The sequence below is a fragment of the Nuphar pumila genome, chromosome 2 (genome assembly GCF_984573655.1).
Source record: "Nuphar pumila chromosome 2, dmNupPumi1.hap1.1, whole genome shotgun sequence".
In the NCBI taxonomy this organism is placed as follows: domain Eukaryota; kingdom Viridiplantae; phylum Streptophyta; class Magnoliopsida; order Nymphaeales; family Nymphaeaceae; genus Nuphar; species Nuphar pumila.
In genome coordinates this window covers 140,214,275-140,231,178 of record NC_143250.1, presented here as the reverse complement: position 1 = coordinate 140,231,178, position 16,904 = coordinate 140,214,275, and the positions used below count along the sequence as shown (strand labels likewise).

General features: G+C 36.3%; 1 protein-coding gene across 2 annotated transcripts; it reads left to right on the top strand.

Moving 5' to 3' along the window:
* The first annotated feature begins 1,507 nt into the window (after positions 1–1,507).
* Positions 1,508–16,748, top strand: LOC149847337 (short-chain dehydrogenase TIC 32, chloroplastic-like). Of its 2 annotated transcripts, XM_089996939.1 has the most exons (8): positions 1,508–1,674; positions 4,867–5,098; positions 6,304–6,383; positions 8,739–8,892; positions 9,093–9,171; positions 10,162–10,243; positions 10,363–10,409; positions 16,338–16,748. In XM_089996939.1, exons 1-8 carry the CDS (start codon positions 1,548–1,550, stop codon positions 16,512–16,514), a joined length of 978 nt encoding a protein of 325 aa, XP_089853065.1. In that variant the 5' UTR covers positions 1,508–1,547; the 3' UTR covers positions 16,515–16,748. The 2 variants fall into 2 exon arrangements, with proteins under 2 accessions (XP_089853065.1, XP_089853066.1); XM_089996940.1 differs by lacking the exons at positions 10,162–10,243; positions 10,363–10,409 and having other exon boundaries at positions 1,509–1,674.
* The last annotated feature ends 156 nt before the right edge of the window (positions 16,749–16,904 follow it).

Here is a 16,904-nt window from a genome sequence, read left to right as displayed (position 1 = left end):
GGGATTATTGCTATATATAGTTGACAGGCTACTAGCCATTCTATACAATATGAATAATATGTCCCTTTCTTAATCCAATCTTTTCTCCAACCTCCAATTAAATGATTGCCAGTTGTCAGCTTGACTATAATAATGATAAGAGATATCGCCCACTTTCCAATAAATGCTCCTTGGTCTCTTCACTATGGGGACCCACTTGGGGTCCGACTCATGCAGACCAGTGCTTGTTCTTGCAAACGTGTTACCCAAACCAGTGGATCACTGGTTAGTGGCTCGCAGCTTCTTGCCATACCAATAATCTCCCAACAACAAATACAGCCCATCTCTCCAATCAATGAAGGTCTATTTTCCATTTTAAAATCTCTCTCTCTCTCTCTCTCTATTTATAGAGAGAGTAAACGTGTTACCCAAACCAGTGGATCACTGGTTAGTGGCTCGCAGCTTCTTGCCATACCAATAATCTCCCAACAACAAATACAGCCCATCTCTCCAATCAATGAAGGTCTATTTTCCATTTTAAAATCTCTCTCTCTCTCTCTATTTATAGAGAGAGTAATGGGTAGGTGCGAAATGATAGGTGCTAAAAAAGTTTTTTATTTGTAAATTCTGACCGTATAGATGTGATTAATGTACTTGATTTTATAGGGATCAGCTCTTGAAGTGTTCGATTCCTACATGGGTGAGTTTTTATAAGGTTTGGAAAATCAACTGTTTAAAATCTTTGCAAAATTTTTAGGCTCCAAATATCATTTTTTCATAAAAACCACATTGTAAATCGACCATGCCCAACACATTTATAGGGTCGAAACTGAGAAAAGAACATCCAAAGGACAAAAAAACTCATTTAGCACATATCAATTTGATATACTCATCTCTCTCTCTCTCTCTCTCTCTCTCTCTCTCTCTCTCTATATATATATATATATATATATATATATATATATATATATATATATATATATATAATCATTCGGTTGGAAACCAAGCCTGATGTTAGTGCATGAGTCTAGTTAATAGTGATCAGCCCTTACCCAACTCTGGTTAAGTATTCTAACATTCAAAAGTCGTGATTTTCTTAGAGAAAACCAGAACCAATAATTGATTCCCAGCATATGAACCGTGCTCAGAAAGATCGGAATTGTGAAAAAAGTGTGAGAAATCTCCAGCTCACACGAAATTCTTAGGTTCACATAGTTTGAGAGTGAGTGAGTGAGTGAGAGAGAGAGAGAGAGGCCTGAATTATAATAGTGCGGCCTAACCGTCTTGCAGTAGACTTCAAGGCCCACATTGTCATTAATTACTTGTACGACTGCGTTTGAGTGATATAACGTGAGAGTACTTTCCTCCTTTTATTAGGAAAAAATGATAGTGGGCGTGAAGGTCTGCATTCCTCATCATCCTTCCATCATTATTATATCAAGTCCACTTGGGAGGCACCATCATTCTTTCATCATACTTTCACTACTTTCCTATATATACATAGTTTTTGAAGGACACCTTTCTATAATGCCAGGCATAGAAAACCTTCCCAAAATTTTATCAAAAGGATGGGGATCGAACGGCTGTGGAATTGGCTGTGGATGAATGGACCATCAGGATTTGGTGCATGTTCAACTGCAGAGCAAGTTACAGAGGGAATTGATGCCTGCAGGAACCTCACCGCCATTGTCACCGGTCTTCTCTCTCTCTCTCTCTCTCTCTCTCTCTCTCTCTCTCTCTCTCTCTCTCTCAACTGTTTCCATTTCTTGAAGCGTCTCGGAAATTTTGATTAGATCCCATCAAGCAATTAACTTGGGTGAATAAATGGTTTTTTATCATGAAATAATGAGATTACAATGGGAATACTAGGATGAAAGGTTTTACTGGGGTTTAACTAAGTATCAACTTGGGCCGCATGTTAGAAACTTGGTAACATCTGCAAACCAAACGGATGGAAAATGTTAACAAATCTCGTGTGTATGTGTGTGCGTGTGCGCATGCCCATATTCATATATCCATTATATATGCTAAGCAATGTCATCAGTATCGGTTCGGCCCTGAATCATCGAGCCACCGATTCAGCTATATATCGGCCGATACCGATACTCAGCTGACTTGTTCAGTACTAAGCAATGTCTTCAGTATCGGTTTCGGCCCTGAATCATCGGGCCACCGATTCAGCTATATCGGCCGATACCGATACTCAGCTGACTTGTTCTGTACCGACCAGAAAATAATAATAAAATATTATGTGTCAACCATAACATGACACGTGTTCAAACCATTATAACAGTATTCTAATAATATTAATAAATTAATTTTTTAGTATTTTTAGCATTTATTTAAAAAATAGCCGATTCAGGGTGAAGCGCGTATCCAAATTCTGCTGATACGATGTGTATCGAGCCATACAGGCCAATACGGACCGATACTGATAAGATTGATACTAAGTATTGACTCGAAATCTCAGGGATAATAGCCATATACGGAGATTACCATAGAGCTGCTGCACTCATCGTTTAGTAGCCTTCTTCCTGCTGTCTCATTGCTTAGTAACCTTCTTCCTTCTACCTAGGGTCTCAACAGGTCGGGTTTGGTTCTTACCCAGGTGGAACCGGACCTGATCTCGATTTTTGGATATGGTATCGGGTCCAGACTCGGATTTAATCAGACCCAATAAGAACTACATGAACCAGACCTAGGCCATACACAGTAAAATACTATTTTTTTCTATTTTTACATTGAAAAATTGCAGGTCTTAATCGGAACTCAGGTCGGGCAGGTCTGGTATAAAATTTCACAAGCTATACCCAGATCTATGTATTAATCGGACCTTCAGGTTCGAATCCGGGTATTAATCATGTCTTCTTATTTATCACCATACCCGGACCCTATAGGTTTTGGTAAACCCGACCCGTTGATACCCCTACTTCTACCTGATCGTTGCCTTTCTGAAGGGGCATTGAATCCAACTTCTTTGACATATTTCAATCGCTAAATCATCAATTCCAGATGGAAGTCTCCTCTTTTCTTTCCACCAAATCAGGTGGTATGCCATATCACAAACTTTTGTGCTTCGCAATCATCATCGTCCATACCCTTCAGCACTGCCATTCATCCCCCAAAAAGTGTTGATTTCATCACTACACAAAGATGAAGATCATAAACAGTGGTAAAAGGTAATATCAAAACACAACAAAAATTCTGTTTTGGCGTATCACCTAATCTGACCTTGAAACAACTTTACATAAGGATTCCATTAATGAAATGAAGCCTACCTTCTTTTAGACTCTTCTTCTGAGCAAAAAATGGGAGGGAAGATGGTATTTAACGAGGGTTTTATTAGTACCACCAAACCCCACAGGTGTTTGGAAACCCTGCTTTGGGAAATGAGAATGATATTGAGAATGGAGAACGGGTGGAGATGGGCCATTTTTAACTATATCCTTGTAAGGGTGTAGTTGACAACTCCAAACTTAACACGCATTTACTTCACCACTCCGTCACCTATCTCTATCTCCTTTTCAATGCCAGCTCCCAAACAGAGCCTTTATCATTGTTGTCCTGTTCCAATGCTACTACCACTAGCGATGGCCGTGGATGAGGCAGGGATGGGGGACAATGTTTCCACTCTTGCCCCGTTTCAAAATTCTGCCCTCCATCCCCACACGAGTTTTGTTTTTAACCTTCATCCCCATCTCATGTCCTCCATTCCCGGTCCAAACGAGGCGAGGTAGGATGGGGCCTTGTTTCACTATCATCCCTAAAGGCATTTTAGTTATTTAAATAACGGGGTTTTGGGGGCGGGGCAGGTGGAGGAAAGTGTAAGTCTATCTCTGCCTCCATCCCCGCACGGGTTTTGATTTTAACTTTCATCCCTGCCTCTATCCTCGTTTCATGTCCTCTATCCCGGTCCAAACAAGGCGGGCAGGCCCTGTTTTCCCCCACTTTACTGCCATGCCTAACTACTACCATCAGCATTATATCATCATTATTAATATCTGAAGTAGTCTAACAATTCAAGTAAATGAAATTTCTGATACATAATCATCATCATTATTGTTATTCTTCTTCTTCTTATTATTATTATTATTATCATCTTTGGGGTGTGTCGGGTTCTATCAATGTCGTCTAGGTGGTGTTTGATGGCTGGACATGAACCACCTTGACTTAGACTAGACTAGTGTGTGTCGATGGCGCAACTCGTTTGTCCCGCTAGAGTGGGATGCAATGGGCTGTTGTGTCCATTTTGGTTAAGATTGAATGTATGATGAAACCCATCTTATTTCAAATGATGGGATCCATGTTCGTTGCGGCCCCCACATGATTTGGGTTGCAAACAGTCCCCGAGGACTGCTGCATCCGGCCTTACAAGTAGGGCTGGTAAACAAGCTGAACGAACTGAACACAGCTTGTTCGGGCTCGGGTCATTTACTAGTGAACCCAGCTCCAGCTTGGAGTTGTGCTTGGGTCTAAGAGAGCCAAGATCGAGTCAGTCAAGCAGAATGAGTGCTGGCTTGTGTGGAAAAAAAATGTCCATTTTTCAAAGATCTGCCAATGCTGAGATTCGAACCTCAACCCTATCAGGCACAAACCATAACTTATAACCACCCATTCAGCTAAGCTTAGCAGAACACCCTTTGTTCATGTTCAACTCCCTAAATACTAAACGAGCAGCTCATGGCTTGGGTCACCATCTACATGAGCCGCACGAGCGCAGGACAAGCCGAACCAAGCCGATCAAGGAGCTGCTCAGTTCGTTTCCAGCCCTACCTACATGACCAAGACTCCTTTCTTTTTACCTAAACAATGTTTAATTAGCATTTATGAACAGCTTTTTTTCCAATATATTTGTTATTTCTCACGATAATTGTGATGTTCATGCAGGGGCAACTAGTGGCATTGGAACAGAGACAGCCAGAGTCCTTGCTCTTAGAGGTGCAACTGTCATCATTCCTGCGAGAACCCTTGAGAGTGGACAGAAGGTGAAGGAGAAGATCCTTCAAGAAGTCCCACATGCCAAGCTTGACGTAATGGAGCTGGACCTTAGCTCCCTCACCTCTGTTAGATCATTTGCTGCTACTTTTCTCTCCTCAAACTATCATCTGAACATTCTCATGTACGTTGTCACTCTCCAACTCAACCACTAAGTAAACATTGATGATGATTTTTGTTCAGAAAATGATCATACTGTATGGAAAAAATGGCATGTTCTCATGTGGTTATTAAAAAGGGTAACATTTTCTTTTATGTGGGTCTAAGTTGAGAATACCCGTATATATATATATGAAAGGAAGTATTTCCTTTTTTTAAGGATAAGAAACCCTCACCTAAAACCAGGTCACTTAATTGGCCAGCACTCCTGTGAACTAAACCCCGGGTAGGTCACTGACAGCCAAGCCCGCCCTTATGGAACCTAACAGTTGAAAGCATTTGCATGCCCTGTGGGAGTCGAACTTGAGATGAATTAGAGGTCAGCACTTCTCCCCAAGCCCGCTGCCACTCAGGCGATCGACCTGGGCTGGCGTTAAAGGAAATATTTTCATTAGAGAGAAAAAAATGCTTAAAATTAGGAATAAAAAACTCCATTTAAAACATTCTAAGTGCATCTGTTTAGTGCAAATTTGAAAACCAAACAAACAAATGAAACTTCTTTTTTTCTGTGCCAAAAAACTTGTTCCTTTCCATAGAAACGTTTAAGAAAAATTGTGATACTTTAGAAGATGAAACCTCATGGATCCGAATTTACCAAATCTTGGGTTCTAATCACATTGAGTATTGGATCCAAATTGAGCCCATATATATTATTTACTGTCTTTTCTGAAATGATGAGGAACCTGTCCAGGAATGTGCTTCAGTTAATGGCCCCACTCCTAGATAGTAAACCCCGGGTGAGTGTGCTAATCTACAAAGAACATCCACCATGCAAGTCACCGGTATGATCCTAAGGGGAATTGATCCTGGGTAACACGGGGTTCCACCGTCTTTCGAAGAACTACCCTCACCGCCACTTGGGTATAGGGCGGGTAAGGTGCAATCACATTGCACACTTTTAGTGTGCTGCTACACCTGACCACCCTCCATATCTCGGATACACACAAGATGGAGGGTGGTTCAGGTGCAGCGGCACACTAAAGTATGCAATGTGATTGCACCTCATCTACCGTCCCATGGGTAGGCTTATTCATTTGCATTTCTGTGACTCAATTTTTATAGCTTAACCCATTTTTTAAATGCAAACCATTATTTTAATCATGCATTCATTAGTTCTTTAATGAATTTTTGTCATTTCACATGTTGCTAACTATGGGCCAAGCTCAACAGAAATAATGCAGGTATCTATGCATGTCCCTTCCAGCTTTCTAAAGATGGGATAGAGATGCAATTTGCCACCAATCACATTGGTAAGCAAACACTGACCTCATATCTATTTTGACAAATTCCACTTTTATTTTAGAGGGTATATATATGTGTCTAACAAACGGTGAATTTACATTTAGCCACCTCAAGTGTCAAATGTCGCAACAAAGTTCCTCACTTTTTTAAAAATTGCTCGGTTAGCTGCTTGTGTTATTTTACTTTCTTAAAGTACTTATTTACTTCCTATAAAAAATTTATGAAAATTGATTATGTTGTCTTTGCAAAATGGCATATTTTTTAAAATACCTAGCAATTTGACAAAATTCTTCATTTATCCAGAATTTAGATTTCTGATTTTTTTAAGACAGTTTTATCCCTCCACAAGTATAGCATGATCATCGCAATTATGTACTTGTGAATGTCCCCAAAATATAAATGTCTCAAAAAAGTCTCAAAAAGGTAGTACTGTATTTACAAATGTCCTCCTTATGGCTCTTATGTGATTTTAATAAAAAGAGGTTTGCACATTTTTTATGATCTTTGCCGGTCATGGTTGCGAATGTCGTACAATATTTGTGAATGTTAAGACATGTCAGACAAAGGGTCTTTTGCTTCTTATCTGCAAAAGTATCGCTAAAGGCCTTTTACCTTTTAGTGTTTATCACACATTTTGGGAACATTTGCAACCATGAGTTGCAAATGTTGTATTGTATTTGTGAATGTCCACCTGACTGAAAAAAATATATCACAGACAGAAGGTCATTCACAAATACAGTATGACCTTTACTAGTTGCAAATGTCATACTATATTTGTGAATGTCCTTCTGCCTATGCCATTTTTTTATTGGGGGGCACGTTTTGGTGACATTTACAAGTAAAGAGTTGTGAAGATTGTTATGTTTGTGTAGTGGTAAAAATGTCCTAAAACAATTGAGTATCAAAATTTTGGATATGCAAATAGTTTTATCAAATTGCTAGGTATTTCAAGAAACATGTCATTTTGCAAAGATAGTTAAATTATTTTCTTAAAAAATACTTATTTGTCCTTAACTATAACTGAGAAAGAAGAAGCTACAAAGGCGATATTCAATAATTTGAAGTTAAGAAAGAACTGTTAAAACTGTCTAACGGGACTTGGGTGAATAAAATGTGCTTGGGCAGCCGTTTTGAGTTATTTCTTAAAAGGTTGAGTTTTATCTTAAATAATTGAAACATGAAGCTGCTAAATGCAAATTTTTATACGAGTAGGTGCCTATATGTAAACTAATGCATTTCACATGCCGTAGAAATACATCTTGTACTTTAAGACCAAACACTTAGCATAAGCCCCACATTTTGGACAAAATTATACACTTTTACATGCCGTAGAACTGTCATTTTCAGTGTCATCGTGTCCGAGCATGTTCGGTCAGGTCATCAGGAACCCAGGTCTGATCCAGGGGGCAAGGAGGGCCTCGAGACCCTCCTAAATTTTGAAAAATTTCAACCGAGTAGTAACACCCAGGTTGGATTTATATATCGCCGAGTTGACTCGGGATAGGTCGAGTCAACTCGGATTGGAGCCTATTCAAGTAAAAAATGAGGTTAACTCATCATGAACTGAAACTTGTCCGGTTCATGAGTGTAACTCGGTGACACGAGTCATAATTGTTTTACTTTTGGTTTGATTTTTCATTTTGGAAACCCTAGAACTAGGGTCAGCCCTCTATACCTCTCTGGAAATCTCAACTCAGTCTCAGGGGTCAGCCCCTGGTCAGCCCCTTTCTCCAGAAGCAGGTTATATGTCACACACACACACACACACACACATAGTAGGTGCGTGTTTGGGGGCCGAATGAAAGCCATGTATATAAGCATGTGGGGCTCGTATCCCCGTGTGTGTCGGCATCACTTAGGGTCAGAGTCCCGTGTTCTCCTATCATGCGGTCCATCCACCTCCGCCACCACACTCCGCCATCGTTTTCAAATGTCAGTGATAGGCTCGAAGCCTAAAGGAGCTCTTTGATCCTCTTTCCCTCTCTTGAATCTCGAATCTCGAATCTCAAATCTCCATTCAATCTCACACTGTCTCACAGCCCCTCTCTCTTGTGGTCCATCTCTGGCCTCTGCCATCATTTCCGGTGGCGGCGACTGACCTTTCAGCAGTCATAGGTAACCCGGTTTCTCTCTCTATCTTTATCTCTTTGTTGTAAACACAAGTGGGAGTCTCTCTTTATGTGTTCTTTATCTCAGATTTTCTTGTTTCAAATTGTTGGTTCAATTCATTGAATCATTTTTCTTGCTTAATCTTATCCTCTTTTTTTTTGTTATTTTGTTAAATATAATCACATCGCATCTGATCTTCCCTCCTGCATTCTTGATGACACTTAACTGATACTATAAATGAAAATTGAGTGCAGGCCATTTCTTGTTGACAAATCTTCTGTTGGATAAGTTGAAAACTACTGCTAGAGAAACAGGAATAGAAGGAAGAATAGTGATTGTGGCATCAGAAGCCCATAGCAGACCTTACCGTTGTGGCATACGATTTGATAAGATCAACGATCCCACAGGGTATGCACATCTTTACTCATTACTGTCTTCTCATACATATGACTTTTTTTGTGTTGTTACTCGAAGAACCCACGTCTGAGATCGAAGATCTGGTCGTGCTGGCTCAGCCTGCCATACCTACAGTCATCGTCCCAAAGGCGAAAAACTCAGAGTTGGTTTCATGAGAAATGATCACTTGTTCATGCCCCCTTTTGTGATAGGTATGGAGAATATAAAGCCTATGGCCAGTCCAAACTTGCTAACATTCTGCATGCCAAAGAACTGGCTAGACGCTTGCAGGTAAGTTGATGTTCATTTTCATACTTTGGACATGACCCAATTGAAGTGCTTCAACCAATGTCACAAACTTTTTCCATGGGGAAATTTCATGATAAATTAAAAAATTGTTTTTTTAAAGAAAGAAATTTATTGGCATATACAAAACTAGAAATATAAAAAAAATACATAAAACCATAGAGAAAATGTAAAAATACAAAAATGTACAAAAGGTGTTTCTATCATGTCAATATCATGTGAGTGTGTCATGTGAATGTGCACGTGCATGGTCGTCCATCACCATGTGACCCATTTCACATTTTGTAAAAAAGAAAAAAAGAAAAAGATTCCCATAAGCTCAGTTTTGCACCCTACGTTCAACAAAATGCGAAAATAGAAAAGCATAAAAATGACTTAGTGCAAGTAAATCAAATATGATTTATTTATTCATGTGGTGATATTCCATTTCACGTGGGGCACCCTGCGAATTAGAACCACATTCTTATTTTCACTTTTGATTTTGATTCATTTGCTTATTTTAAAAGTGCAAGCCAACGTGCCAAAAATGTATATTGATACAAAAGTATCCCTTTTGGCTGTGGTATACACTTAGGGATGGCAGTGGACCGGGGATGGAGGTTAAAATCAAAACCCATGTGGGGATGGACTTATGCTTTCCTCCGCCCAGTTCCCATCCCGAACCCCACCTTGCCCCGCCCCACCCCGTCCCCAATCTTTCTTTAGGGATGGCAATGGACTGAAGGAAAATGAGGCCCTGCTCCGCCTCGCCTCGTTTGGACCAGGGATGGAGGACATGAAACGGGGATGGGGGTGGAGATGGAGGTTAAAATCAAAACCCGGGATGGAGGGCAGGATTTTGAGATGGGGTGGAAGTGGAGACCTTATCCCCGGCCCCGGTCCACTGCCATCCCTAATACACTTCATCAATGTTCTATCACCTTTTTAACCAGAAAAATTGAATATCTCTCTCTCTCTCTCTCTCTCTCTCTCTAGGAGGAAGGGGCAAAAGTGACAACCAACTGCCTACACCCGGGAGTCATACCAACAAACATAACTCGGAACAAAAAGTTTTTAGGTAACATTATCATCTATATTTCTTCTTTCAAAAAAAGCAATTAATCTATATATATTTCTAATGTATGAGGCTTGCCTCAACACTTTCACCGAATTAACGGTTTCTACTTTCTCTGGCAGCCATCCCTGCATCCATATTCAGGGCCTTCTTGAAAAACGTCCAACAGGTAAATTTCGTATCATGCTTGCATGAACATTAACATCAGAGTCATCAAATTACTCAAACCATGTCAACCCCAGAATTACTTGATTCAGTATTTCAAAATTGGAAAATTCAAGCAAATAACTAGCCATGGCGTTTTACAGCGTCTCCATTTGCATGCAGAGGTTGAACCAGACATCCAAATTAAGGTGGGATGTCTGGTTCCACCTCTGCATGCAAATGGAGACGCTGTAACATAAACAATGATAAATATCATTGCTTGCATCGTCGGCTTTTTACGATCATTTATATTACTATTTTTTATGATATTTATAAATCATCATGTTTCTAAAAATAAATTCGATCATATGATATAGACAGTATAAAATGGGCATCTCTAGAATGTCATCGGTAATAGACATTAAAGGCGACAATACTTATCATCAGCTATGCTAATTAAAACCGATAATAAATATCGTCACCTATATATCAAAAGTCAATGATAATTATTGTTGTATATATATATTGAAAAATCATATATGTTCAAATAGCAAACGATAAGTATCTGTTATACTAAGAAAATTGATGATACATATCATTGTCATTAACTTTGATATAGCTTATGATAAATATCATCGGCAAAAGTTGCTTTTTTAAAAAATTATATTTTTACTGACATAGTTTTTGCATGAAATCATGTGGATTTGCATAGAACTTTTGTATAGTTTGATAGAAATTCGCTCAATTAGAAAGAAAACTGTATAAAATCATACAAATTTGTATAAAACTTTCATATAGTTTGATGAAAATTCGCTTAATTAGAAGGAAAATCGCATGACATCGTGTAAATTTGCATAGAACTTTTGCATAGTTATGTGAAAATTCACTCAATTAGAATAAAAATTCAATAAAATCGCACGATTTACATAAAACCTCTACATAGTTTGATAAAAATTTGCTCAATTAGAAGAAAAATCTTATAAAATTATGCAAATTTACGTAGAACTTTCTTATAGTTTGATAAAAGATCACTCAATTAGAAGGAAATGTGCATTGATTCATGCAAATTTTTATAAAAAAATTGTATAGTTATATGAAAAGTCGCTCAATTCTTGGGAAATTCACATGAAATTGTGTGAATTTTTTTAGATTTTATAGAAATTGCTCTTCGATTATTATAGAACACTTTAATTATTACAAAAAAATATAACACTTCAAACTCTGCCATTACATAACACTTCAAACTTCAATTCAAATTTAAGATTTTCTTGTTACTATAGAAATTGCTCTTCAATTCAAATAACCAGGCATATATAATTGGAAAAAGTTTATAACAGTAATTATTACTTCAATTTAAATAATACACAATAAAAAGTTTCATCGATAATCAGTAAAATGTAAGAATGTGCATTATATCCTTAGACACAAACATCGTATGTTTACTCAAGAGAATATTTTATGTTTGCTAAATCTAAATAGTAGAAACAAAAAATAAACTTCAATTGTTACAAACCCCAAATCATCAATCAAATACTAAAATACATCATAAACTTTTTTTCATTGAAGAAAAAACAAAGACAAAGCAAAATTATCCAAATCTAGGCACAATCAGTGTCCACATCTGCATACAAAAATTTGAACATGTGGATCTCAATGTAATTTTGCAGGTTGTCTCTATTTTTTTTAGTATAATGATGTGCATTAAAATCCATGTTTCCATGTTCAATCTATAGAGATTTAGAGTAGAGATGAGCTCAAAATAGTCGATAAACATAGAATAATAGAAGAAAAATATACATATCACATTCCTTGGCCACAATGAGGACAAAAAATCTAAAAAAAGAAAAAGAAAAAAAACATAACCGCGAGAAATTGCAGGAGGAAAGGGTGAAACCTTTACTTTAATCGGTGAAGTTGATGGATTACACAAACTCTGAGTTGTGGATGTGGTGATTGAGGGTGGAGAAGAGGTCCTCTAAAGCAATGAAGAGCTCAAGTTGAGAGAGAGATCGGTGGTGGCCGGAGAGAGGTCAGAGGCAATGGTGGTGGATGGAGATAACTTACAAGATAGAGAGGGTAGCGAGAAGAGGGATATGAGGTTTTCAAGTGGAAACAAAAAGAAAAAGGGAGAAAGGCCTCCTACATTAAAAAATCTAAAATTTTAACATCAACAATAATATTTATCATCGGTTATTTATTAAAAGTGATGATAATTATCATCTGTTTTAGATTTATATTAATGACGATCATTATCGGTGATTTTAGATTTATAATTATTATGCATTTTTATAGCTTTTTTATTTTATTCTAAAATTTTACCATACGGATGCAATCTAGATGCATGGTTTTATAGAAATTAACTCTTGGATTATCCGATTATGATGTATAAGAAGAATCTTTTAAGGTTTGAAAATCAATGGCTCAAAATTTTCATAATATGCAACCATAAAAAATAATATTTCTTGATCCGATTATGGTGATCCAATAGACGATTCCAAGCAAGTGGACCACGTTGAATGCATCGGCAGGGTTAGATTTGCAAAAAAAACTATGAAAATCTCGGTTCATACCAGTTTACATATTTTGTTAGTGTACATATTTTAGTTTCCCTTGATCTAGGATAACTAAAATACGTAAACTGGCATGCACCAAGATTTTTATAGGTTTTTTTTTCAAAATTTTCACTATATGAATGCAATCTAGATGCACGGTTTTGTAGAAATAGACTCATGGATCATCCAATTATGATGTATAAGAAGGATATTTTAAGGCTTAAAAATCAATGGATCAAAATTTTTACAAATATGCAAGCATAAAAAATCATATTTTTTTATCCGATTACGGTGATCCAATAGTCAATTCCAAGCAAGTGGACTGTGTTGAATGCATCTGTAAGGTTAGATTTACAAAAAAAAAAAATCTTGGTTCATATCAGTTAACTTTTTTTTTAGTTTACATATTTTTGTTTCCCTTGATCCAGGGTAACTAAAATATTTAATTGGCATGCACTGAGATTTTTATAGGTTTTTTAATTTTTTTATAAAATTTTACCATATGGATGCGATCTAGATGCATTGTTTTATAGAAACAGTCTCTTGGATCATCTGATTATAATGTATAAGAAGGATCTTTTAAGGCTTGAAAATCATCAGCTTAGAATTTTCATAAATATGCAAGCAAAAAAAATTATATTTCTTGATCCGATTACGGTGATCCAATAGTCAATTCCAAGCAAGTGGACCATGCTGAATGCATCTGTGGGATTGGATTTGCAAAAAAAACTATGAAAATATCAGTTCATACCAGTTTACATATTTTATTAGTTTACATATTTCAATTTCTCTTGATTCAAGGTAACTAAAATATGTAAATTGGTATCTCTGTGACAAATATCACGAGATTTATAAAAATCTCATTGATATATCGTGAGAAATAGTCTGAAAGTTTAAAAAGGAAATTTCTCACAAGATTTTCAAACCATGACAAATATCGTGATATTTATCATGAAAACTCTCAAGTTTTTTATTTTTAAATGTATTTTATTTATATTTTCTTATAAATTTTATTTTTTATATTTCTTAATTTATTTTTTATTCTTGATATTTTGCTGAAAAAAAAGTGAGATTTATGAAAATTTTCAAAATCACCCGAGTTTTTTTCCTACCGAGCATTTTATCGTTTTAAACTTTTGTCACTATGACTGGTATGAATTGAGATGTTTATAGGTTTTTGTTTTATTTTGTTCTAAAATTTCACCATATGGATTCAATCTAGTTGCATGGTTTTATAGAAACAAACTCTTTGATCATCCAATTATGATGTATAAGAATGTTCTTTTAAGGCTTGAAAATCAATGGCTCAGAATTTTTGTAAATATGCATATATAAAAAATCACATTTGTTAATCCAATTATGATGATCCAATATTCTATTCCAAGCAAATGGACCACACCAAATGCATCTAAAAAAAAACTATGAAAATCTTGGTTCATACCAGTTTATATATTCTAGCTTTTTTTTATCCAAGGTAACTAAAATATGTAAACCAATCAAATATATAAACTGGCATGCACCAAGATTTTCATAGGTATTTTTTACTTTTTATAAAATTTCACCATACGGATGTGATCTACATGCATGGTTTTATAGAAACAGACTCTTGGATCATCAGATTATAATGTATAAGAAGGATCTTTAAGTCTTGAAAATTAATGGCTCATAAATAATTAGCATATTGACAACAATAATTATCATCCTCAATGGATTACAGATATTCAACATATTGGTGATAATTACCATCATCAATAGATTAAAAATAATCAACTTATTAACAATGAATGTTTGCAGAAATCGTTAATGTCGCATGAGTTAATGTGAAATTCATTTTCTTCATGAGAATTTTGCAAGCATTATGTCTTTTCCTTTCTTAAAATATTTTCTGTGAAATTCATTAAGATTTTTGCATGTCGTCGACTTATAGAGATGTGAAATTTTGTTATAGCATGTGAAATTTTATTTTAGTATATATAAGCGAACTGCAAAAACCAATGGTCCCCATAACTTAGGGCTTCTTGTGCTTCCCAAATGGATATGTTAGTTTAAAATTGACGATAAATATCATTGGCTATATGATTTTAAGCCGACGATAATTTATTGTCGGCTATATCATTTTAAGTCGACGATAAATTATCATTGGCTATATCCATTTTTTTAATTTTGAAACTAACATAGTTGATGATTAATTATTGTCGGTATAAGCAATATAGCCGACAATTTTTATCGTCGGCTATATCCAATTTTTTTTTTAAACTAACATAGCCAATGATAAAATTTGTTGGCTATTTTTATTATACCGATGATAATTTATCGTCGGCTATGTTAGTTTTAAAATAAAAAATGGGATATAATTGACGATAAAAAATGTCGAATATTTTCTTATAGCAGCGAGAATTTATCCTCGGCTATGTTAGTTTCAAAATTAAAAAAAAAAATGGACATAGCTGACGATAACAATCGTCGGCTATATAGCTAATACCGATGATAAAGTATCGTAAGTTATATTAGTTTAAAACCGGCGATAAATATCATCAGCTATATGATTTTAAGCCGACGATAATTATCGTCGACTATTGATTAAAATTGACAATAATTATCATCATATTGTAATTGACAACAAATAATTATCATCATAATTATAACAGTTTTTTGGGAATGATAATATTTTCGGCAATATCTCTTTCCGACCATTGAGATAAGAGCGACGCTAAAATATCGTCGGCAATAGATATTTTTACTATGACATTATATGTCGTTGAGATTAAATTATTATTAATGATTATAATTTATCGTCACTATGTTTTTGGTCGGTAATGACATGTTTTTTTGTAGTGACATCCTCATGGTTGGATTTACAAAAAAAAGTGTAAAAATGCACATTTTTTTAGTTTTCATATTCTAGTTATATATATTTATATATTTATATATATATATATATATATAGAGAGAGAGAGAGAGGAGGCTGTCTATGTTTGCATACTGTGTCAAACATGTAGTTCAGAAGGGTGTTGTACCCAAGTCAAGCCGTGTTATATACAGACACATACACACATATGTGCAATCTTTTTCTTAAAAAATAATGCATATATTTTTATATTTAAATGAAGAAACCACTCTCATGATCAAAGGCCTAGCTGAGATGGCTTTGCCTGCCGTACTTATGTCCTGGTTAGTACCCCATGCCCATACTTCTACGAATTTATGTGTTATACCCTACATATATACTTGACCTGACCTATACCCGCATCCGTACATACGTGGCACAGTTGGCATGCATTCCATAAACCTGTTTTTTCCCTGGAGGACTGTCCTACAAAATCCGAACATGGTGATCATTTGATATATGAGATCTCCACATACAACCCATATATATTAAACCTATGTGTGATCAATTGCAGGGAGCAGCAACAACCTGTTATGTGGCTCTCCATCCAAATCTGGAAGGGGTCTCTGGGAAGTACTTCAGTGATTGTAATGAGGACCAACCAACCGCTTATGGATCTGATGCCAATCTAGCAAAGAGGCTGTGGGAGCTTAGTGAGGAAATGCTGAGCACAAAGTTGGGACAGCAATAATTCCCAATATACCTTCATCAATGCTTTCACAGGGATACATGGAAAACTGTTGGCTGAGATATCAAGATGCTCAAACCATCCTTGATTCATAGCCTAGCTTGAGATCCATGAGTTGGGACTCATTTTAAGTTTAATACTGGCACAAGATTGGGTCAAAATACCACATACGTTTCGCAAACAGTATCCAGTAGTGCTTTTATTTAAGAGCACATTGTTAGTCTTTAATTTCCTTCATCTTGGACTGTTGATTGGTTGCATCACCTTATGACACCTTATAGACTAGTGATCTAAATGAGCCGGCTGGTTGTCCAACAGACAAACCATGAAAAATTCAGTCGGTTCTCATTTCACCCTGCAAAGCAAACACGAGTAAGGCCGGGAACGAAGTGA